We start from the raw sequence: 20,633 nt of genomic DNA on the forward strand, positions 1-20,633 counted from the left end.
CGACCGGGCAGCTGGACCGGCAGCCCCCGCGCTACCGGGCTCCGCCCCCAGCGCCTCAGTGGGCCGCGGGCTGAGTGCGAGTTGGTGGGCCGGGCAGATCAGGTAGTGGCGAGGGGGGCCGGCGGAACGTGTAGGACCCGCGACGCTGCTCTGGCAGCTGCAGCGCCATGTGCGGGCCGGGCCCTTGCTGGAGGCGGGCGGTTGGCGTTACCCTTGGAGCAGGCGGAGGGCACCTGGGGCAGCGCCCGCTCCTGAGCCGAGCTGAGCCCCTGCGCTCTCGGTCACCCCCGGCCTGGGCGTGCGCCGCGCCGCGCCCCCCAGCCCTTCCTGGGGCCGCTTCCCTCGGCTGCACAGGGCTGAGCGGAGCCATTAGTAATCCTCCAAAGAAAGGGACTCGTGGCTCGTGCACTTCGACAGCCTCCGCCTCTGGTATTGGGCATGGATCAGTCTTTCTTGTTGGGTCGTCAGGCTGCTGTCCAGTCTCCAGTGCATCTGTACAGAGTGAATGCATTGTGTCTACTCTTGCTTAAGGTCTTTTGTTAGATTGACCCTTTTTATTGCAAGTGCTGTTTCTTGCAGTTGGAGATGGTCCAATTTCAACAGCCCCGTTAATGTCATGTAATGGGTTTTTTTTAACCATTTTAGAGTTTCTTGAAATGTTCCTTCCTTGTGGCCATGGCTCAGTCTTCTTCTTTCAGGTTTTTGCCAGTTTTCAATGTAATGACTAGTTTGCAGCGTCCCATCAGCGAACTCGATTGCGCCCCTCGGCCTAATTTTACTAAAGTGAAAAGTAGAATTTGTGATACAAGCTCTCTTAAACTACTTTCATATTCTGTCAAGAGTGAATATCAGTCTCCTAGTTTCTCCCTTGTCTCATAACGCTCAGTTACGTATGTTTCTTTGTGTAGTAAAATCAAAACACCCTGCCAGCATTCTCTTTTGTACAAGAAAGAAGGTAGTGCACCAACTTCAGAATAAGTTAAAAAAAAAAAATTCAGTTGAATTTCCTGCCACTTTGCCACAAGGCTGAATAAGCCCCGTTGTTTCCTCCTGGCGGACTTTTGATCATTGGCTTATCACCTTTTACATTCAGGACCCACAAATAATTTTCCTCAAATTAGGATGGAGAGAATCCATCTGAATTATAATTTAGATCCTGGCCTTAGAAACTTCAAATATCGGGTTCCTGCTGTGTTTCCACTAAAATCATAATTTTACAATGTACCTTGATTTAAAGTATATTCAGGATGTAGAAAATGTCATACTTGCCTCTATAAAAGCTGAGTGTATGAAAACTTGGATTATGGATCTTTCAATTTATGGTTTGTCAGTACCGCTTTTGGTATTTTAGGTGGTGTGAAAATCCATTTTCCATGTTTTCCTCTGATTTTGAAGCAGCAGCTGGTGCTGAGCAATAAGCAGAAGGAGGGGGGATTTGCTGCCTGGCTTATCTCACTAACAATACCTTCAAGCATTTCATCAGATATACTGGACCAGTTTTTCACATGGTATGTAAAATGTCATGGGTTTCATCTGCTGTAATGATTTAGTTTTACTTGATACAAAAGAAAAGCTATTAAAGGAGTAAAGCAGGTTCATTTGTGCTTGCTTTTCACAATGAATACTTGAGGGGCAGGTTTTGTTTTTGTCTTTTAAAAGATTTGGTGGTAAAAATTATTTAAGATTAAAAATTTAACAAGTTCAGAAAGCTGAAATAACAAAGTATTACTACAAAAATGGCATCAAGAAAAAGCAAGCATGACTAGTAAAAAAACAAAACAAAAAAGAAAAACACGGTGAAGACAATACCTCGTGGATGAGTGGCATGCTTACTTCAGTTGCCTTGTATGCTAGTGACCTTGAGTCCCATAAGTAAATAGAGAGGAATTAATATTTTCCAAGAGAATAGTTTGTGAATTTCAACATTCACTGAGTGACTGAAATGAGAACAAATAATACAGAGGTGGTCAGAGCTATTCTTAAGACCCAAATTAGGGGATGATTCACTTGAGAGGCAGTAAGTCAGGGGTGGGCAAAATGCGGCCCACAGGCCGGGTGTGGCCTGCTGGGCCATTCTATCCGGCCCACAGGGCCCCTGAAAAATTCAGAAAATTTATATTTATCACCGCTGGCTGCCTGTCATGCGGCCCTTGGTGGCTTGCCAAAACTCTGGTAAGCAACCCTCCACCCAAAATAATTGCCCACCCCTGCAGTAAGTAGTAGTGCTGTTCCTTGTGGCCTCCATTGAAAGGTGCAGCTCTAAGTGACAGAATGCACCAAGAACCTTGATGCAGGGTACACTGAATGAGCATACATCCTAACTGGCTTGGCCCCATCCTCTTGAAGGAGTATTACCTGTAGGCCTCTAGGATGTTGTCTGCTGTACAAGACTTCCATCAGCTTCTTCTAGCAAAGACTGAGGGTTTTTTTTCTTACACAGGCAAGTTTAAAGCAAGGTATTCTGACTTTTAGGTTGTTTGCAGATGTTAAAAAAGAACATGAAACAAACCCCAAACACCGCCCCCCCCATGCTTTATTGGCAGAAGCAATATGTTATTTTGACCTGGATCTGTAGCATCTGTATAGATTGGGCGTTTTAGTGGGGCATTTTTGGTGCTTTTATCTAATAGTTGATTCAGTCACTATTGAACCACTAAAACGCCTGATCCATACAGATGCTGAAGTGATGGGTCCAACACGCTGCCTTTTCTGGGCATGCACTGGGCTTGGCACAAGAGTGCACAGTGGTTAAAGTAAAGTGCCATTTTTTGGGGTGGGGGGTTGTTTTTTTTTAATGTCTACAAGGAACTGTTGTGTAAAGAGCTAATGTAGTGACCATTCCAGGATGTTTTCATGGCTGTTCCTTGTTCTTTTAAGAAAATGAATCTTTCTCTGGGCCCATCTTCATTTAATAACATATACTTGGGTAAGGCATTCCAAATAGTAGGTTCAAATTGCTCATTACATTATCCTGCATTTGCTCTCAAGAATTAAAAATCTTCTGTTGTCACTCTCAAAGAAGAAAATTCTAACTTTTAAGTAGTCATAAAACATTGTAGGAACCAATGAAATTCCATCACTAGAAATTAAGGTCTCGTATCACGAATGGGCATATGTAAAGCATTTGCATCTCTAGATATCTGTGTTGCCACAGATTTATGTTATATACATAAATCGTGTAGTGCCTGTATTTTGTTTTATATTAGTTTTTCATATAAGTTCCTTGGGCTAGAAATTGTCAACCCAAAGTTGTGATTTTGTGTTTTGTGTGCGCTTCGGCACTGCTAAATTATTTTCCTGCTAAATTGCAGCTTCTTTGCACGGTGGAGTTTTCTGCTGCAGAGGAGAACCCCGGTGCAAAGGAGAATTCCCGCCAATTTGTAGCTTTCTTTGCAGTGTGCATTTCTTTTTGCATCTAAGAAATGCTCGGTGCAAATAGTTCCCGCCATTTGTATTAGAATTCGAGCCACATTATTGGCTAGTTCTAAATTACGCATACGTGGCGGCTAGCGATTGGCTTGCTAGCTGTATAAAGAGCTTGGGTGGTTTCCGCCCAAGTCGGAGTTCGGAGTTTGAGAGAGAGAGAGAAAAACCTTTGCCTTGCGTGAAGATCTCCAAGCGCTGTGGATCCTTACGGACCCAACGCACTTTTTAAAAGGCAACAGGGGCCTGATCAGCCTCTGGCCTCTCCCCGTCGCTGATAGATTCCTAGATGTATACCTCCCTGCGCGCAAAAGAAGCGGACCCACGGAGCTTCAACAACTCCGTGGGAGAGAGCGAACTTGTCGTAGTCCTCAAACGAGGATTTAATTGGAGCTGTGCCTGGAAAACTGTCCAGCCTACACCACGACCATCTTTGGTGTAAGTAAACAATCTTTAAATCAACCACTAAGCGTCCATGACTAATTCTAGCTCGCCCCCGTTTTTCTCCGACCCTGCGTGCCCGGGCTGCTGGCCACAGCCCGCGTGCGCAAAACGGGCCGTGGATCGCTCCCGGCCCGCACAGAAATTACATATTTCTATGTTTTACAGGGTAATTTCAGCATTGCTAGTATTTTGTTATATAATAGCAAGAAGCATGAGGCTAATGATCAGCAAAATTTGGTATACAAGACAAGATCAATGACAGCTATTACAATTAGATAATTTAATAATGGGAAGATATTTTTTCTGGAAATATTTGCTTGAAAGTTAGTAATTGTTAAATAGATCAACTGCTAAAAATTGCTGAGAGAAATAAGTATGTGGTTCTCTTGACTTAACTTTCAAGAATTGATTTTATTAGATTTGATACATCTCGAGTGTCACTTCCATCCTGTGCCAGCTGTTGTTCTGCTCTTCCATTTGTCTGTGATCTCCTATTCCTGGCTTTTACCATTTCTTATGCAGCCGTCAAGATTAAAGTAGTTTTCTGTTTTCTCCTCCACAATGACTTTTTTTTGCCAAGTTCTGTTTTAACTATTTTGTGCTGTTCTATGTTTGACTAAGTCCAAGACTCTTTCTAGAACACGTACAAGACTTAAGGCTTTGTTCTGAATGGTTTACAGTAACTTAATATACTCTGTGAATAATAAATAAGATTTGGTGTCCTTTTCTGGAAATTGAGATCTACTGGGTTAGTTCAGGGATTAAAATTTCCATTACTGGCATAGAGATTTCAGACTAGAGAGGCATTCTTTTGTACATATTGTAAAGACTTCTAGTGAGGACAGGCTCTTTTTAGATTCTTGTGGTGGGTTTTATTATAATATTATTGATCTTTATTTAGAAGCTCTCTTCACCTGCAGATGGGGTCAAGGGGTTACCCAGTGCCTTGATAATGGGAGTGTCATGTCTGCAGTACATCAATGACATTTTTTAGCTTTGTTAGGGAATAGAGTTTTAGATTTATTTTATTTATTTTTCTTAAATCAGCATTTCCAAACGTATTGTTTTTCCTGATTTTCTTCATTCTTACCACTTGATTTGGGGTTTGGTTTACTCCTGTAGATAATGTGGAAAACTAGCAAAATACTGATGTTTCCCATGCAGAGTTTGTACTATTCTAGTAATATTGAAAAGGGGTCGGTTATTCCTTATATTATTCTAGCTGATATCTATGGACATATTTTGCACAAAGTACTATTGATTGGTTTCTAAAAATTAACCTTTTGTTTTTACAAATGTTTGTTTATTTCCTGGAAGCATTCATATATTCTAAATTCAGGATCTCACAGGTATCTGAGCATGAGTATCTGATGGTATTTTTTAAGTCAGATTTTGATACAGTCCACATTCTGAGTTGAGAGCGTCACTTAAAATTAATAAGGCAGTAATTAAAGGATGTCAGATAAAGATTTATAGTAGATTATTGAGGAAACTTATGTAGCTCAACACTGCTTTATAGATGGTGACAATTCATGTGCAAAACATTAATTTCATGCTGTTTTAGGCAGTAAATGACTTGGGCAAGAATGTTTGTGTCTGGATTTCCAAGCATGAGTGGGTTGTTTTGTTTAATGAGCATGTCATGTATAGATGCAAACTGAAGTCATTGCAAAGTGTGCAAATCCCTACCTAGCTCGTATGCATATGCTAAGAATAAAGATCTGTTGTCTGGCCTAGTAGAGAGAGAAATACCCCTTCCAGTTAAGCTTGAAGCAGTAATAATTTTCCTGTACCAATTAAGTTTCAAAGTTAGCACTGCTTAATACAAAAGAAATGGTATCCAACATGCTTTACAGTTTTACATATGTGTATACTGACAGGTGAGTGATTGCGACATTAAAACATAGCTATTTTGGGGGTAAAATGTGGCTTACAATTATTGGGAATACTGAATAATAATTTAGGAAAGGAAGTTAAAGTATTTCTCTGCCTGAAACCATCAGTTTGGGTAAGCAGCACAATATAATTATAGAACTGGAGTTTAGTTTTGGCAGCGACTTTAGTGTTGCTGTTTGTAGGTCTAGGTCAAACTTCCACAGTTTTGTTGAACGTAAACTACTACCCTCCCTGAAGCATATTTGGCAAATAACTATAAATATACTGAGCTGTGTGTGGTCTCATTGCTGAAGAGAAGGGGTTCAAATAACTACTACTATCCTCTCTCTCTGATGTTAATCTAATGACACCTCTGTATTTCATTTGTGAGCAGTGTTTACTGATTTGGTTTGCTGTGATTGTATCTGTTCTAAAACAAGAAATAAGCCCTTGCAAGACAGCAGAAAACTTTACAGTATATTACAGCTATATTCTGGGTGAAATCTCCCATGCCCAAACACTTCATAGGTTAAACAATGCAATTACACTGATAAATAGATCTCATAGACATTAGGGCTGGAAGGGACCTTGCAGTATCATTGGGTCCAGCCCCCTGCCCAAGGGGCAGGAAGTCAGCTGAGGTGCTCTGGGGTCGCATACAAAACAATAGCAGAGAAATCAATTATTGTATGCGGGGGGGGGGGAGTTTTGCACCCATAATTTGCAAAACGTTGGAAAGTTAATGGGTGAGTATAGAGGGAAGCAGTTTCAGGTAGAAAGCAGCATTGTTAAAGTCACTTGTTGCAGGTTCTAAATGAGCAGAGGTAGGCATGAAGGGTGGGATGCTGAAAGCGTACCATATTGTGTTTTTAAAACCAACAGATGCAGTTTTGATCTTGGAATTACTAGTTAGACTCAGATCTGCAAAGGACTTTAATTTACCAGTGCTGACCATGGCTCCACCTATTGTGCCTGGCCCTAGGTTGGAATGGACAGTGGAGAGGACAGTGTGGATACTTGGAAAGAGTTATTCATTTCAGAACAGGCTTAGCAAAAATTGGCATGCTCAGCAGGGAGCTTGAAAGTTACCCAATAGAGTTAAGTATGAAAGTGTTTCAGAGAGGCAGGATATAGGAAACTTAAATGCCTATGTAGGCATTCGCTGCACTTGGGATTCACAGTTTTAATTTCATCCTCCCCATCCTCTCCACAAAGGTATCTACCCAAGTCCTTTCACAAATGGTAAAGGAGTTGCTCCTTTCTTTTAAAATATAGGGATGGGGCAGTGGTCTTCCCATCTATACAGTAGTTTGGATTGGAGCACTCACCCAGGATGTGGGAGATAAATTTGATTATTTCCTTTCATAGATATGTCTCCCACTCCCAGGGGAGTCTCCAAACTGTAACTGTTTTGCAGTGGAGACACCCTTCATTCACTTCTCCCATTGAAGCTGTACCCATTTTCCAAAAAGACTAACATGGGGAGGGGGGCTAGAAGGAGGGAGCGAGAATGAGAATGACACTATAGGCCAGTGTTGCTCAACGTTTTTGACTGGCAGACCTCATGGGAAGTGCCTGATCCCTCTGGGCTGGATCTGGCAGGGCTCTATCCAGCTGCATGGGGGTCAGGGATGGGGAGGCAGCCTTGCTTCATCCTGCTGTGCAGAGGATAGCAGGGAGGGGGAGAGGAGCTGTGACCTGGCCCTGAGCCAGCCGCATGAGGGGCTGGCCTGGTCCTGACCTGGCCAGAGGGAGAGAAGGGGGTATGGCCTGGCCCTGGGGGGTAGTGGGGGGAAGGTATGTGGTCTGGCCCTGAACCAGCTGTGGAGGGGGAGAGAAAGCAGCCTGAGCCTGTGGGAGTAACGGCATGGCCCAGCCCCAACCTGACCAGATGAAGAAGGGAGCATGGCTCGGCTCAGCCCGGCCCTGTGGGGAGAAGGGGGTGCAGCCTGTTCCCAACCTGGCAGCCCAGAAAGAAGGAGTCTTGTGGTCTAGCTCAGACCCGTCCTATGGAGCCTGGAATTTTGGTAGCAGGGAAGGGTGGCAGCACTGCTGTTGATCCCTCACCACCAAATTTCCTAACCTCCTGCAGGCTGGATTCCAAGGCTCTGTGGGCTACATTTGGCTTGTGGGCTGGAGGTTGAGCACCTCTACTATAGGCTAGTGATTGGGGCATATACCATGTGGGCTGGTTCCTGGTCTCTTCTCCCAAGATTGTTCATGGTTTTGACAGTAAACTGTCACTGGATACATAAACAGACATTGGAACAGGGACTGAAATTCAGATGTGGTTGCCCTAATCACTAGGTTTACAAGGTCATATCGTTCTTAATCCCTGATTTTGGGTAAGGGAATCTTTGTATTATTCCTTGCAAAGTGGAGTAGTTTAAATAGGAGGAGTAGAATAAGATCAGAGGAAAGTTGGGGCTAGAAGGGACCTCCTAAAGTCATCTAGTCCAGCATCCTACTCAAGGCAGGATCATCCCTGAGTAAACCATCCCTGTCATTTTTCTGTCTTACCTGTTCTTGGAAACATCGAAGGATGATTCCACAGCTTCTCAAGGTTGCCTGTTCCAGTGTTTAGCTGCCCTCAGAGAGAGGAAGTTATTTTTTAATCTCCAACCTAAATTGTCTTTGCTGCAGCTTAAGGCCATTGCTCCTAGTCCTGTCCCTCCAGTGACAGGAAAAAAAAGTCCATCTCTATCGTTTTTATAATTTCCCTTTAAGTATTTGAAGACTTATCAAATTCCAATCCCCCCCCCCCCTTTATTTTTCTTTTTTCAAGGCTAAGTAACCCTAGCTCTTTCAGCCTGTCCTCTTAAATCATGCTTCCCAGGCTTCTAATAATTTCTGCCACTCTGCTGGACTCCTTCCAATCTGTTTGCATTTTTCTTGTGGCGCCCAAAACTGGTCACAGTATTCCAGGTGAGACCTCATCAGTGCTGAATAGAGTGGAAGAATCATTTCCTTTGACTTGCAAGAGTCGTTCCTGTTAATAAAACTTGGTATTATGTTGGGTTTTTTGTAACAAGACCAGGATCTCTGGACTCCCTCTCCCTCCACTGGCTTCAGCATTTTGCCCCCACCCCGGTGTAGCCACTGTATTGCAGAAAGCACCTGCACGGTGCATGGCAGATGAGTGTCTGTGCAGTGTTGTGCTGCACTGTGGAGTGGAAGAGTGGAATTAAGTACTTATGTGATTCTGGGCCTAGAGTTTGGGCCATGTATGGGGAAACATATAGTAGGATCATCCTTCATGTGACAGTCCAGAGCAGTGGTTCTCAACCTCATTGGACTCAAAGCACCTCTCAGGAAAATGCTATCTTTCAGTCTTCACTTTATTTTTTGATTACAGAAAAATAATAGAGTAATTATTTTGTTGCAAAAAACTCGGATCACAGAAGGTTAGAATGTTTGTGATATTGTGGATTGCTGTTGAATTGCTGTGGGTTTATTTCATTTGTTTATCTTGCTATGGCATCCTGGTTGAGCATCATTTTTCTAGAGAGAGAGAATTTGGGGCAGCCAGAAGACTGTCAATAAATAGATCAAGAAAAGATGAAGGACTGGATCAGGATTCACCTGAGGTGCAGTTGATACCGTGGTGTTTGGTGTTTTAAATGCACTGTATACATTTACAGGAGCTCCTCGGGAGCTCCACGCTTGTTGCCACTGGGCTCCCACTGCCGGGCTCCTGCTGCAGCCACTGCATTCCCGCCATCACAACCTGAGCTGTCCTTCCCCCCCCTAGCCGCCAGAGGCTCTGCATTCATGAACACACTGCGTTCATGAGCACAGCGCCTTATTCGTGAATTTTGCCATTTGCGGGGGATACAAGAATGTATCTCCCGAGGAATGGTGAGGGTTGCCTGTATGGGAAAAGGAAGGTAGAAAAGTCAGATTGAGAGGATTGGACAGTGCAGTTGTCAAATGTCAGACTGCAGCTTTGGAAGGAAGCAATCATGTCTATTGCATCCAGAAGCATTACTAAACACAATTACTGAGTGTAAAATTCCACTGTATCTCAAAGATTATCCTCTGTTCTGCATATATAAGACCAATGCTGCTAACCTGCTGATAATTACTAATACATCACCTGTTCCTCTTTTTTAATTTTTTTATTTATTTATTTTTTTTAGACTACTTATTGCCATGGCTGCAGTTGACAGTTTTTCCCTCTTGTACAAGGAGATTGGCCGTACTTGCAGTTGTTACACGGAGGTACTGGCTATAATTGGAGCCTGTTATACAGCTAAAAAATGTATCGTTTTTGCATGGGATTGTTACAGCCTGATCAGATTGCATTTCATCCCTAAACTGGTCGGAAAGGCTGATCTGATTAAGCAGTATGGAAGATGGGCTGTGGTCACTGGTAAGAGACTGAAATATTGGTTCTGGTATTTATTTATTTATTTATTTTTATGAAATGGTATATCCTCTGTGAAGAGTTATCTTGTGCCCTTTTCTAGGTTCTAGTTCAAACCTCTCCACCTCCTATCACCACTACCATCCATACATGCACAAATCTCTTATTTGTAATTAGACTATTAGAGGCATGTTGAGCCCAGGCTAGTTTACTAGTGGGGTGTAGATGAGAACCTGGGATTAACTCCCATTCAGATTGGAACCACTGTGACAGTGCAAACTAAATCACTCATATACTGATAGTCTCTCTCTGCATTCTCATAATCCCTTCAAAGGATGCACAAATGTTACTACATTTGACTGTGAGAGAGTCCTAAAACAATTGAGTCCAAAGAGCCAGAGAGAGATCCAGGGGGAATGTAGAGGGTGCAGTGCACCCCCTTGAGCTGTTGTGCATGTACAGTAAGATGAGCTCACCATCTTATCAGTGTAGCTTCTTGTCAGAATCACTGCTTTGGCACAGCTCTGGGACCCCACAGGTAAATGTCAATACCACTGGCCCTCCCTATACTCCCTTTTTTTCCCCAGCCACTGAATTTTGGGGTGGGAAAGAGGGTGGCCCTAGTTGAACAGAACACCAGAATGTTTCTTCCTGCTACATGTTATTCCCTATATATGCTTTGGGGATGTGTAGTATATTTTTGTTAAGCTCTTTTTTTCAGTTAGATGATTCAGAAGGGGATGCTGTTGCTAAAATGACAGAATTAACAGTTAAGCTTCCAAGCGATCCAGGTTCAGCTCCTTTTAAAATATTCCTTAGGGAATGCAAAAAGGAAGGTAGTAGGATTTCCTACAGCAGTGGCAATCACCCTAAAACTTCCAGTGTGCAGTTTCACTGACTTTTTTCTACATTCTTACAATCTTTTCCTGTAAGACCTTTTTTCCTGGACCCTTCCATTCTTGCCTCCTTACTTGGTTATTCTGATGTTTTGTTTGTCAAGTCAGACTTTGGAGCTAATGAACGTCCTGGAACATCTCCTGCAGTCTAGTTGAAAGTGGGTGTCGAAGAGGCAGAATAGCAGGCAGAGATGTCCCTAGTACCAGATTCTCGCTGTACATATAAAGGATTTAATGTAATGCTAATATTTGGCCCTTAGTAAAATTCTGCATCTTGTTTTCCACCTGAGTTGTCTCAAGGCTGCTGTACCTCTACTGCACATCTTACTCTATTTTGTTATAGTTATGCTTATTATTTAGAATTTGTGGTTTTAACTAGCTATTAAATAGTAACACGCTGCTGTGGCTTTTTGAAATGAGAACAGTCACTTTTCCAATGGCACATCATTTAAAGATAAGAAGCAAAAAATAATCATACTTTACAAGAAAGTGGAAACAACTATGTCACCATATTATTGCTATATTTTCTTACTACTATCTTATCTTCTGTTGCAGGGGCCACAGCTGGAATTGGAAAAGCCTATGCTGAGCAACTGGCAAACCATGGTGTGAATGTTATCTTAATCAGCCGGAACAAAGAGAAGCTTCAGGCAGTAGCTAAGGACATAGCTGAAACCTATAAAGTGAAAACTGATTTTATAGTAGCTGACTTCAGCAAAGGTCGTGAGATTTATTCGGCCATTAAGGAAGATCTGAGAGACAAGGAAATTGGGATCTTGGTAAATAATGTAGGAGTGTGTTATAACTATCCAGACTATTTTATCAGAGTGCCTGAGGATAAACTGTGGGAAATGATCAATATCAATATTGGTGCCGTTAACATGATGACACACATGGTTCTGCCAGGGATGGTAGAAAGGAAGAAAGGTGCTATTGTAAATATTTCCTCTGCATCCTGCTGCCAACCCACTCCACAGATAACAGCATATGCAGCCTCCAAGGTATGACAGTATAATGTTTTATTGTGACTTTTTTAAAGTATTTTTAAAAGATCCATGTTTATTAAGGATAATTATATTTAAGAGTTCCCCCATAAATCACCCTATATTAATCCAGCTATTTTTTGGATTAAATACAGGATATTGTTAGAGTGTGGGTGTTTTTTGAGGATTTTCTTATTTTTCAGGGCCAGATCAAAACCAAGGTATGTATTTGTAGGTACTGTGAAGATATCTTGCTGCACTAGTAGTTCTAGAGGCAATCTTCAGGGCACCCTTTGAGACAGTGAACACCGGGTTAATGTTTCTCTGCCATTTGAACTCTGCAGTATGCACAGGTAGACAGAGAGGAGTCTGAAGCTGTTATTTATTAATCTTGCAGTGGTATAGTGGGAGCTCCATTTACATATGAGAGTACCACTGAGAGGCTGTGCCAGATCTCTCTGCAGTGACAGGTATTGCAAATGGTGCTAATCCAGGGAGCACAAGGACTGTAGTTGTAATGGCTGCTTGTACAGAGCACAAGGTAGGAGGGAAGGCTCCATATATCCTTCTTTTTCCCTCCTCTCCAAGAGCTCAAAGTTCTATATCTTACTCTGTTACCTCAGGTGCTCCAGTGGTCACATACAATGCTAAATGCCACATACTTTGGTGGTAGGTTTTTTTGTTTTTTAAAGATTTCTCAGTAATTTGCTATGAATACCAGGAAGCCTTTAAAAAGAGTAGTATCACTGCTTCTCACCATTTCTTTTCTGCTGAATTCATCCTAATTGAAAACCTGTTTCAGAATTACAGAGTCCCCTGTCATGCCCCACCACTGAATTTAGAGATAAGTGTACCTGAATCTAACCCACCTAGATCTAGAATTTCCTCCACTAAGTTTTAGAAGCAACTAAAGCATATGGTGATGGCAGTAGGGCTGGTATTGGTGACTTCCTGTCCTGTCTATGAAATCCTGTGAAGCACCATGATTACTGGCCCCAGCATTGCAAACATGCACTTGATTAAATTTGGTGATATGAATAATCCCACACACTTTTGCTACTGATAGGTGTAAGTATTTTCATGTCTTTCCACCACTCTGTAGAGATGAGACAGGAGAAGAATTTCAACAGCTGAGTGATGCTGATTGTGTGGTCGCACTTTGGGACTCTGGGATCATATTGTCTGGCTGCTTTATAACTTGTATGAACATCAATAAAATTCCTAGCGCTAACTGGTCACATACTGTGGTGGTAACCTTCAGCATTGCACTAGTGTTATTGGTATGATTGGGCCAAACACATTTTTGTGCTGTGCCTGATAAGAAAGTCTATTGGCTTCATGCTATTCAAGATTAATTTCATAGGGAGAAATAAAATGAGCGGTGGGAAGTGTTTTTGCAGATGCTCACAGTTTTGGCCCTAATCCTTTCAATATTTGTATGCTTAACTTTTATGCCTATGTGAAGTTCTGCTAGCTTCAGTGGAACCAGCTGATTTTCTAGGGAAAGTTATGAAACTGCACAAACCCTGTCATGTGCGTGAAGTAAACAGAATGGGAATCTGAGTCAAGAGAATGTTCCAGATGCAGTAAATGTCATGATGTTTGTAACAACAGCAGATTTTTAAAAAGACGTAGCCAGAAATTAGTTTGGTTTTTCAAATGATAACAGATTTTTGTTGAATTCTCTTCCAAGTTGCTGAAAAATACTCTACATTTGTCAGCAAATTAATTCTGAAAAGTAGAAATCTTGAATTATGCTAAAGTATTCTAATACTAATATCAAAAAAATGGTTTTATGTATTTCTCTCTCTTTACTAAAAGGTTACAAAAATTTAAGTTTCCAGGAGATTTTTTTAGTAATGTTTTACACCAAGATTTTGTTGCCTTCCTACTACAAAATAAAGGAATTCTAATTCTCCGTTTTCATCTTATTAGGCCTATGTGGACTATTTCAGTAGAGCTCTATATTATGAATATGCTCCGAAAGGAATCTTTGTTCAGAGTTTAATTCCAATGGTCATCTCCACAAACATGACACAGTTTAGTCGGTTGCTGTCCAGTAAGAGTTTTATAATACCTGCTGCTGAAGTATATGCACATCATGCTATTTCCACTCTTGGGATATCCAGAAGAACAACAGGATACTGGGGCCATTTTGTTCAGGTAATTAAATGAATCCAACTTTCATTAGTAAACCTCATTAATCTTTTCCCTTAGCAGAGTTAATCTTGTAACTTCCATTTGTTTGTTGTTATGACAATTAAAGCTACAAAAAGTATAGTACCATATTTTCTTGCATACATACACATCTTTCCCCTAAAATCATCCATCCCAAAGTGGGGCATGTGTATTAAGCAAGGAAGCTGATTTTTCTGCCTGGGGTTGGAAGCACCCTGGTTTTATTCCTGCTCCACATTGCAGCATCAGTGGTATTGATTTCAGACAACTGAGAAAGTCAGTTGACTTAATGGTTCATTGTTCTTCACTCTACAGGAGTTAAGTCTCTCCTTTTTAATGGTCTTGATGTCCCACTAATCAAGCTAACCTTTTGCGGGGCAATTTTGCTATCTGCTAGCTGTTCTTAGTCTTTCTCTTTCACAGACTCTTTAGGTATTTTCCCAAATAATCAGGGATTTACCTGTGGTGACCAGACTTCAGCAGCAGCTTAGGGATTCATCTTTCCTTACGCAGAAAAGGGAGGGTGACTCGGCTGAAGCTTAGGCTCTGTCCCTCCTGCAGCCATCACTCTGGGCCTTTTTCCCCATCAAAAGCAAGATGTGTATTATATTTGGGGGTGTGCTGTATGTGATAAAATACAGTATTTTGAAAAGTTAAGGCACAAATACGTTAGCATAATCTGGAGGCTGTGTGCTGTAATTCTTGACCAACTCTGTTTAGTTAAGTTGTGATTGGATATAATTTACTTTAGAATTAATATATTATTTTCTACTTTTAAAGTAGGGACCAAAGTTAAAATACAATCTTGTATTAAAAGACACAAATAATATTTTTCAGCTCACTGAACTTAGGTATAAATTTACTTTCTGATTCTGGTACTCAGTTGAAACAAAAACTTTTCATAGAATCTTCGCTAAAATATGGTGGGGGGGTTTTTTAAGTCTACTTTTTAAACTGAAATGCCATAAACTCTTCACTTGTTGGCATTGTGTTTTTGGTTGCACAATGGGTGCCCAAAAACCTCCTGTGAAAGGTTTAATGTATGCACTGATGATGCCCCAATGGTTAATTTCCTAGCATTTTAAAAGTAGGAAGGGAGGAGGACATAAGGTGGGAATTAGTCCAAAGTGGAAAACTTGCAAAGAAGGGTTATGTAAAAGTTGGCAACTGAAAGAAGGAAACAGGAAACACCATGCTATTACAAGTTCAAAGAAAATTTGTAGAGCCTGATCTTTAATCTGTCAGCATAATTGTAAGGGCTTTGTATCTTAATTTTCTCATACTCTGAGGGGAAAAGGTAACTGCTGTTCAGACCAGGAGTCTTTTTTATGCTTTAGTAGTAACTTCAGAAGCTACTTGTTCACTTCAAAAGAATAAATTGTATTTATAACTTCTCTCTTCCTTTCCCCTCTGTCCCCTTCTTCTTTTTAGGGCTGCTTACTGAACTTACCAGAATGGTTGTATGCCTGGCTTTCCAATAATATAAGCTGGTTTCTCCGTCAGGATGCCTTATCCCACCGATTGGATTAGAAATCTCATCTGTAAATAGCCAGTGTGCTAACCTACTTCAGTAATCTTGGAAGAACACTTAAAAATGTGACTAGCATTTATTCATCACTTCTAAACGAGTATGCATATCCTAGACAGCAGAGAAACCTGGATCTTGGTGATGTCCCTGTACTGCCTGGCCCATATAAAAAAAATTTTTTTTGAAAGGTGAAGGGTTAGTGTAACCCACAGATGAGCTATGGACTATTTACTGTAGTCTCAGAAACAGCTAGTACTTTGTGAACTGCATTTGGGGAATCTTTGGTGCAGGATAGGGGTAAGAGCTGTGTTTCATGGAAGTGATATTGAGAGATGATGCACAATTTGAAAGGTAGCAAAAATTATGTATAACTCCATATTCTTAATAGATTTGATTCTTTTAAATAAGGAATATGCATACAGAGCCACCACTTCTAATAAATTAACATAAAATTAAATACCAAAACAATAAGTAAATTTGAATATTATATTTATATTAATTTTTACCATGTAAATGCAGCATCAAATAAAAGGTTCTTTAATAAGCCAAGTTGGAGCATGTTAAACAAGGAGTTACAGGTAAGAGGGGAAATGAGGCTTATAATGGATCAGGATTTCCTGTCTGGAGACAGAATGTGGTTTTGGTTGGATTTGGTTATTTCAAGCGGCTGTTGTTCTCCAAATAAATAATTGCATTACATTGGGAGAGCTGTGCGAAGAATTTCTCCACGTCTTTCATGTGGTAATATCCTGCGTGTACTAATCTAATCTAAGTCTGCACAAGCACAAAAATAGGTCCCATCTTTACAAATGAAAAGGTACAATTGTCTACAGTGTAGCTTTGTAAAGTTATATGGAACACATAACTACATATATTTGTCTTAGTTTTCAGAGCTTACAGTATGCTTAACTTTTAAAAAAGAGTTGGCAACCAACAGCCTGTGGCCTGCATATGGCCTTTGGACCTGGCCTGTAGAGCTGTGTCTTCAGCAGCATTTGGCAGTGGGGAGTTCTCCCTATGGTTTGCCACAGTCAACTGTCTGAGCTTTCAGTGGAGAGGGAGATCTGCTCATGCGGTGCTATTGTCAGGCAGCAAAGGCTCAGGTGAAGGGGAGCTTTTGCCACAGTCTTGCTGTGGGGTGGGGGTGGGGAGGGGAAGGAACAGGTGGCTGCTGACTTAATGCCTCTGTGCCTCCAACCTGAGGTGCTTCATTCCAGCCCTTGTGCTGGAAAATGTTGCTGATCCCCATTTTAAAACATAGCTGTAGTCTTTTTTTTTTTTTTTTTTTAAAAGACTAAAATATTAGGGTTTTCTGTGTCAGCGTTTTGTTTTTTTTTAATTATCAAATGTGCTCAGTTTGCACAAAAATGCTCTCTGTGTAACTGCCAGAAGTGCATCCTTACCTCAAAGCTGAAAGTTGAGCTGTCTTACTAGCTGAAACCAGAATTACCTAGTTCTTTGACATGTTAGCCAGAATGGAGTTCAGCTTGCTCTCTGGCATGTCCTGGCTCTGCAGATCTAACAAATTTATTTCTCTGTGCTATGACATGGTGGCCACATTGCAAAAAGTGCTAAATGACTCTTATATTAGTTACTTATATTAGTTACTAAAGCTAGGGCTGTGCAAAATTTTGCCAGCTGTTTTGTCTCAACACTGTTTCAACTAATTTTGAGCTCAAAACAGTGAAATTGAAACAGAACAAAGTGCTTTGAAACAGCCTCAAAATGAAACAAGGGCATTCAAAACTTTTTGAGTTTTGAAGCTCAAGCTGGGCTTACTTTCTGTTTCTTTGCAGGCAAGGGAGGGGAGAAGGGAGGAGGACTGCTTTGGTATTGACTGTGTAGCTGGCAAGTGACTGTGATCCGTCCCTGACATCCCTTCCAATCCCAGTGCTCTGGGGGAGGGATGGAAAATACATTGTCATACATGTCATGAGTTTTGCTTGTCAGCAGCCTTGGGTGCAGTTTCCCAGAAACCCCTGCACCTGTCTCCTTGAAACTGGGCAGGCTTCATGGCCTCACAGGGGGGCTACCATCCCTGCACGTTTCATTCAAATCAGGCAAGAAATGACAAAGTTATAGGCAGTATTGTGCTTTCCCATTTTAGCCTATGGGCGAAACAGTGTCAAAACAGCAAAACAGTTTTGATGGAACGGAAGTCAAAACGACACAGTTCCGTTAAAATGGAAGTCAAAACGAAACGGTGCTGTTTCGCACAGCCCTAACTAAAGCTGCTTTTGTTAGCTGAAGTCCCATTCTGAATCTGAGAACAACACTCATGCCTCATGGAAGTCAGTTCAGTTTAATGTTGCAGTGGAGAAGCTTGTAATGAATATTATGTACAGGTTTCCCTCGCTTTATGCGGGTTCTGTATGTGCAAATTCACTCTTATGCAGTGACCCTTTTTATACTAAAAATTAGTTGTACGCGAGGTGAATTCACTCATGCAATTGGTGTGGTGGTAGCCTGCAGTCAGTTGCTTTGTGCAGTGCATTGTGGGAGTGACTCACACCAAAATAGAGGCTCCTGGGTGGATGTGTGCCCCATGCTTGTTCTCTGTGACACGTTTCTGTAGTTGCCATCCCCATTATGATAGTGCCCTGTGCTTGTGTGTACTGGCTGCTGTTGGTGGGTACCAAAATTGTCTTGTAAAAGTGGTAGAAATGGGTCTGGGGGTCAGTACAGTTGAGGTCTTGGAACATACCCCTATTTGTTACATTGTAAAGTGGGTTCCCTTTATGCGAATTTGAGTTATGTGCTGTTTTCCAGGAACGTACATACAACAAAAAGTAAGGGAAACCTGTCTGTGGCTCATGCATAGGCAAAAGACTGGTTTAAGAGGTCTTCCTTGTAGCCTTAGGGACCTGCACTCATGTGGATGCAGCCAGGACATCCACTGTTGAGACAGATTTGTATTAATCTTTCTAATGAAAGAATGAATTTAATGTGAAGCTCTTATCCAAGCTGAAAAAACAGTTTCTCTGGCTGTAGGTATATCTCTCATTTAGGGATGTCCAGATACTGCTGGGTTTCAACCTGGATCAAAACAAGAGGGATGCAGCAATTTACATAGGTAGTGCCTCCAAGCTGCACCAGAGTTACGCCGAGGGCCAGAGCCCTGGACTGGAGGCCGACTCCTACGAGGCCGTACCGCAGAAAAAGCTTTGTCCGGCTTCATCGATGCTTGAAGCAGCACACCGGACGTGCAGGGGGCGGCGGCCAAAGGCTTTCTTTTGGGACAAATGCAACATCCGGTTTTTGAAAATGAGAATATTTATTCAAGGTAATGGACTAACTAGCACGGTAGGATCCCCACTTCTTGGAAGAATTAACGCTGTACTAGACCGCAGGGACGTGAGCTACGAGTCGTAGCCGCGCCCCCGCCTGCCGGACCGAGTCCGCTGCCGGGCCGCTGGGAGCGGCCGCCGTAACCTGCCCCAGGCAGAGCAGCTTGCACACGTGTGCACGCATAAGCGGCTGAAGCTCGGCGCTGCCGGAAACCTGCGCTCCAAACCCGAAGCGAGAACTAGCGCAACAGCCCCACCAACTATGCCAAGCTGCGGCCGCTCTGCCACGGCCCTAGGGGTTCGACCGCCCTCCCTCCTCACGCCCGTTCTCCATTGGCCAGCCGGCACACCGAAATCTCGCGAGACTCGTGGGAGGCACGACAGCCCCTTAAGCCTCCCTGGGCTGCGCATGCGCTAACGCGCTTTCTCTAGACACCTGCGACTCGCAGTGCAGGCGCCGACACATGTTCTCGCGAGACAACGGGGTAAACACTGCACAAAATGGCGGCGGGCGGCCCTGCGAGTCCAGCGGTGGCAGTACGGTTAGTGCTGGGAGGCAACGTCGGGGGCTGTTGGGCGCGGAGGAGCGCAGGGCCCCATCACGAGCTCCGAGCCTCCTGGTCCTTGTCCGAGTTGCCTGTGGCGCTGAGAGTAGCGCCCTGCGGCTCGGGCCGGGCCACCAACGTGGTGTGTGCGGTGCCCCGGGTGACTCGCATCTCCCAGCCCTGGTGCGTCCGGGGGCTGCCTGCAGCTGCTGGGCTTGTCCTCTCGGTGTTGCGGCCAGGATCGGGTCTCCTTACTGTTAGCTCCGCGGGGCGGGGGCCCGGGCCGCTTCGGTCGGCCCTGTGGCGCAGCTTCAGGCGCCGCTCGACCCCCAGCCGTACCCAGATAGGCCCGGCCCCTGCACGCGCCGACCCAGCCAGCGGCACCCGACGGCTCGGAGTATTTGCCAGGAGGGGAGGGGCGGCTGCTGCCACTGCTTGCCTAACACCATGTTTTCAGACCCCTGCAGGGCCTGGCGGGATGCACGGGCTGGCTGTGCAGAGTGGGGACCTGGCTTCCTTGGTCCAGGGTGTCCTGGAAGGCTGATTTGCTTCCCCACACACTCTCACTGTCTCCTCTCCCTTCCCCTCCCCTCCCCTCCTGGTCTGGGACCAGAGAAGAACTTTCTTAAGGAAAAGCCAAGGAATGCCTCCAAGTAACTTTTCTTTCACGTGACTCACAAGTACTGTAAAGGAAGCTGGGCAGCGATGCACCTACACACTAACTGAATTTGTATTATATGTCTCTCTCACAAGTAAAAGTGGAGCCCTACTCCCATAATAGGCAGGCCAAGCAAAGTAACACTGACCTTGTCTTTACTGTTTTCCTTTGGCATCAATTTCTGCCTGATTTAACGTCAGAGCAAAAAGCAGGGAACATTGCACGTGGTTTCCAGGCTCAATCTGCAAGATAGAAAGGGAAGTTTGAGTACCCAAAATATTTATCTGCTGATTCTTCTGTGCAATATTGAATAAATTATCATAAACTTAGTAGTTGTGATTGTAGAGCTGAGTGCTCTACAAATGTGGAGGTAGAGATGATTATATAAATAGATGGTTGTATAATTATAAACGAAGCATTTTCCTTTGTGATGCTGCCAATCCTGGATGG

General features: G+C 43.0%; 2 protein-coding genes across 6 annotated transcripts in view; both read left to right on the plus strand.

Moving 5' to 3' along the window:
• Positions 1–16,398, plus strand: part of HSDL1 (hydroxysteroid dehydrogenase like 1) — a 32,239-nt gene extending 15,841 nt beyond the window's left edge. The window contains exons 1-5 of one of the 5 annotated variants that reach the window (XM_014605259.3): positions 20–102; positions 9,882–10,114; positions 11,560–12,005; positions 13,923–14,150; positions 15,597–16,398. In XM_014605259.3, coding sequence (XP_014460745.1) covers positions 9,895–10,114; positions 11,560–12,005; positions 13,923–14,150; positions 15,597–15,695 — 993 coding nt within the window. In that variant the 5' untranslated portion in view covers positions 20–102; positions 9,882–9,894 and the 3' untranslated portion in view covers positions 15,696–16,398. The other 4 variants (XM_019499200.2, XM_019499199.2, XM_019499201.2 and 1 more) reach the window with 4 other exon arrangements.
• A 3,018-nt stretch (positions 16,399–19,416) lies between these two features.
• The window catches only part of MBTPS1 (membrane bound transcription factor peptidase, site 1), a 44,806-nt gene continuing 43,589 nt past the window's right edge, over positions 19,417–20,633 (plus strand). Inside the window, exon 1 of the mRNA XM_006268173.4 lies at positions 19,417–19,522. The gene's annotated coding sequence lies outside the window, so the exon portion shown is untranslated. The remainder of the gene's footprint in view (positions 19,523–20,633) is intronic.

The sequence above is a fragment of the Alligator mississippiensis genome, chromosome 10, assembly GCF_030867095.1.
Source record: "Alligator mississippiensis isolate rAllMis1 chromosome 10, rAllMis1, whole genome shotgun sequence".
In the NCBI taxonomy this organism is placed as follows: Eukaryota; Metazoa; Chordata; order Crocodylia; family Alligatoridae; genus Alligator; species Alligator mississippiensis.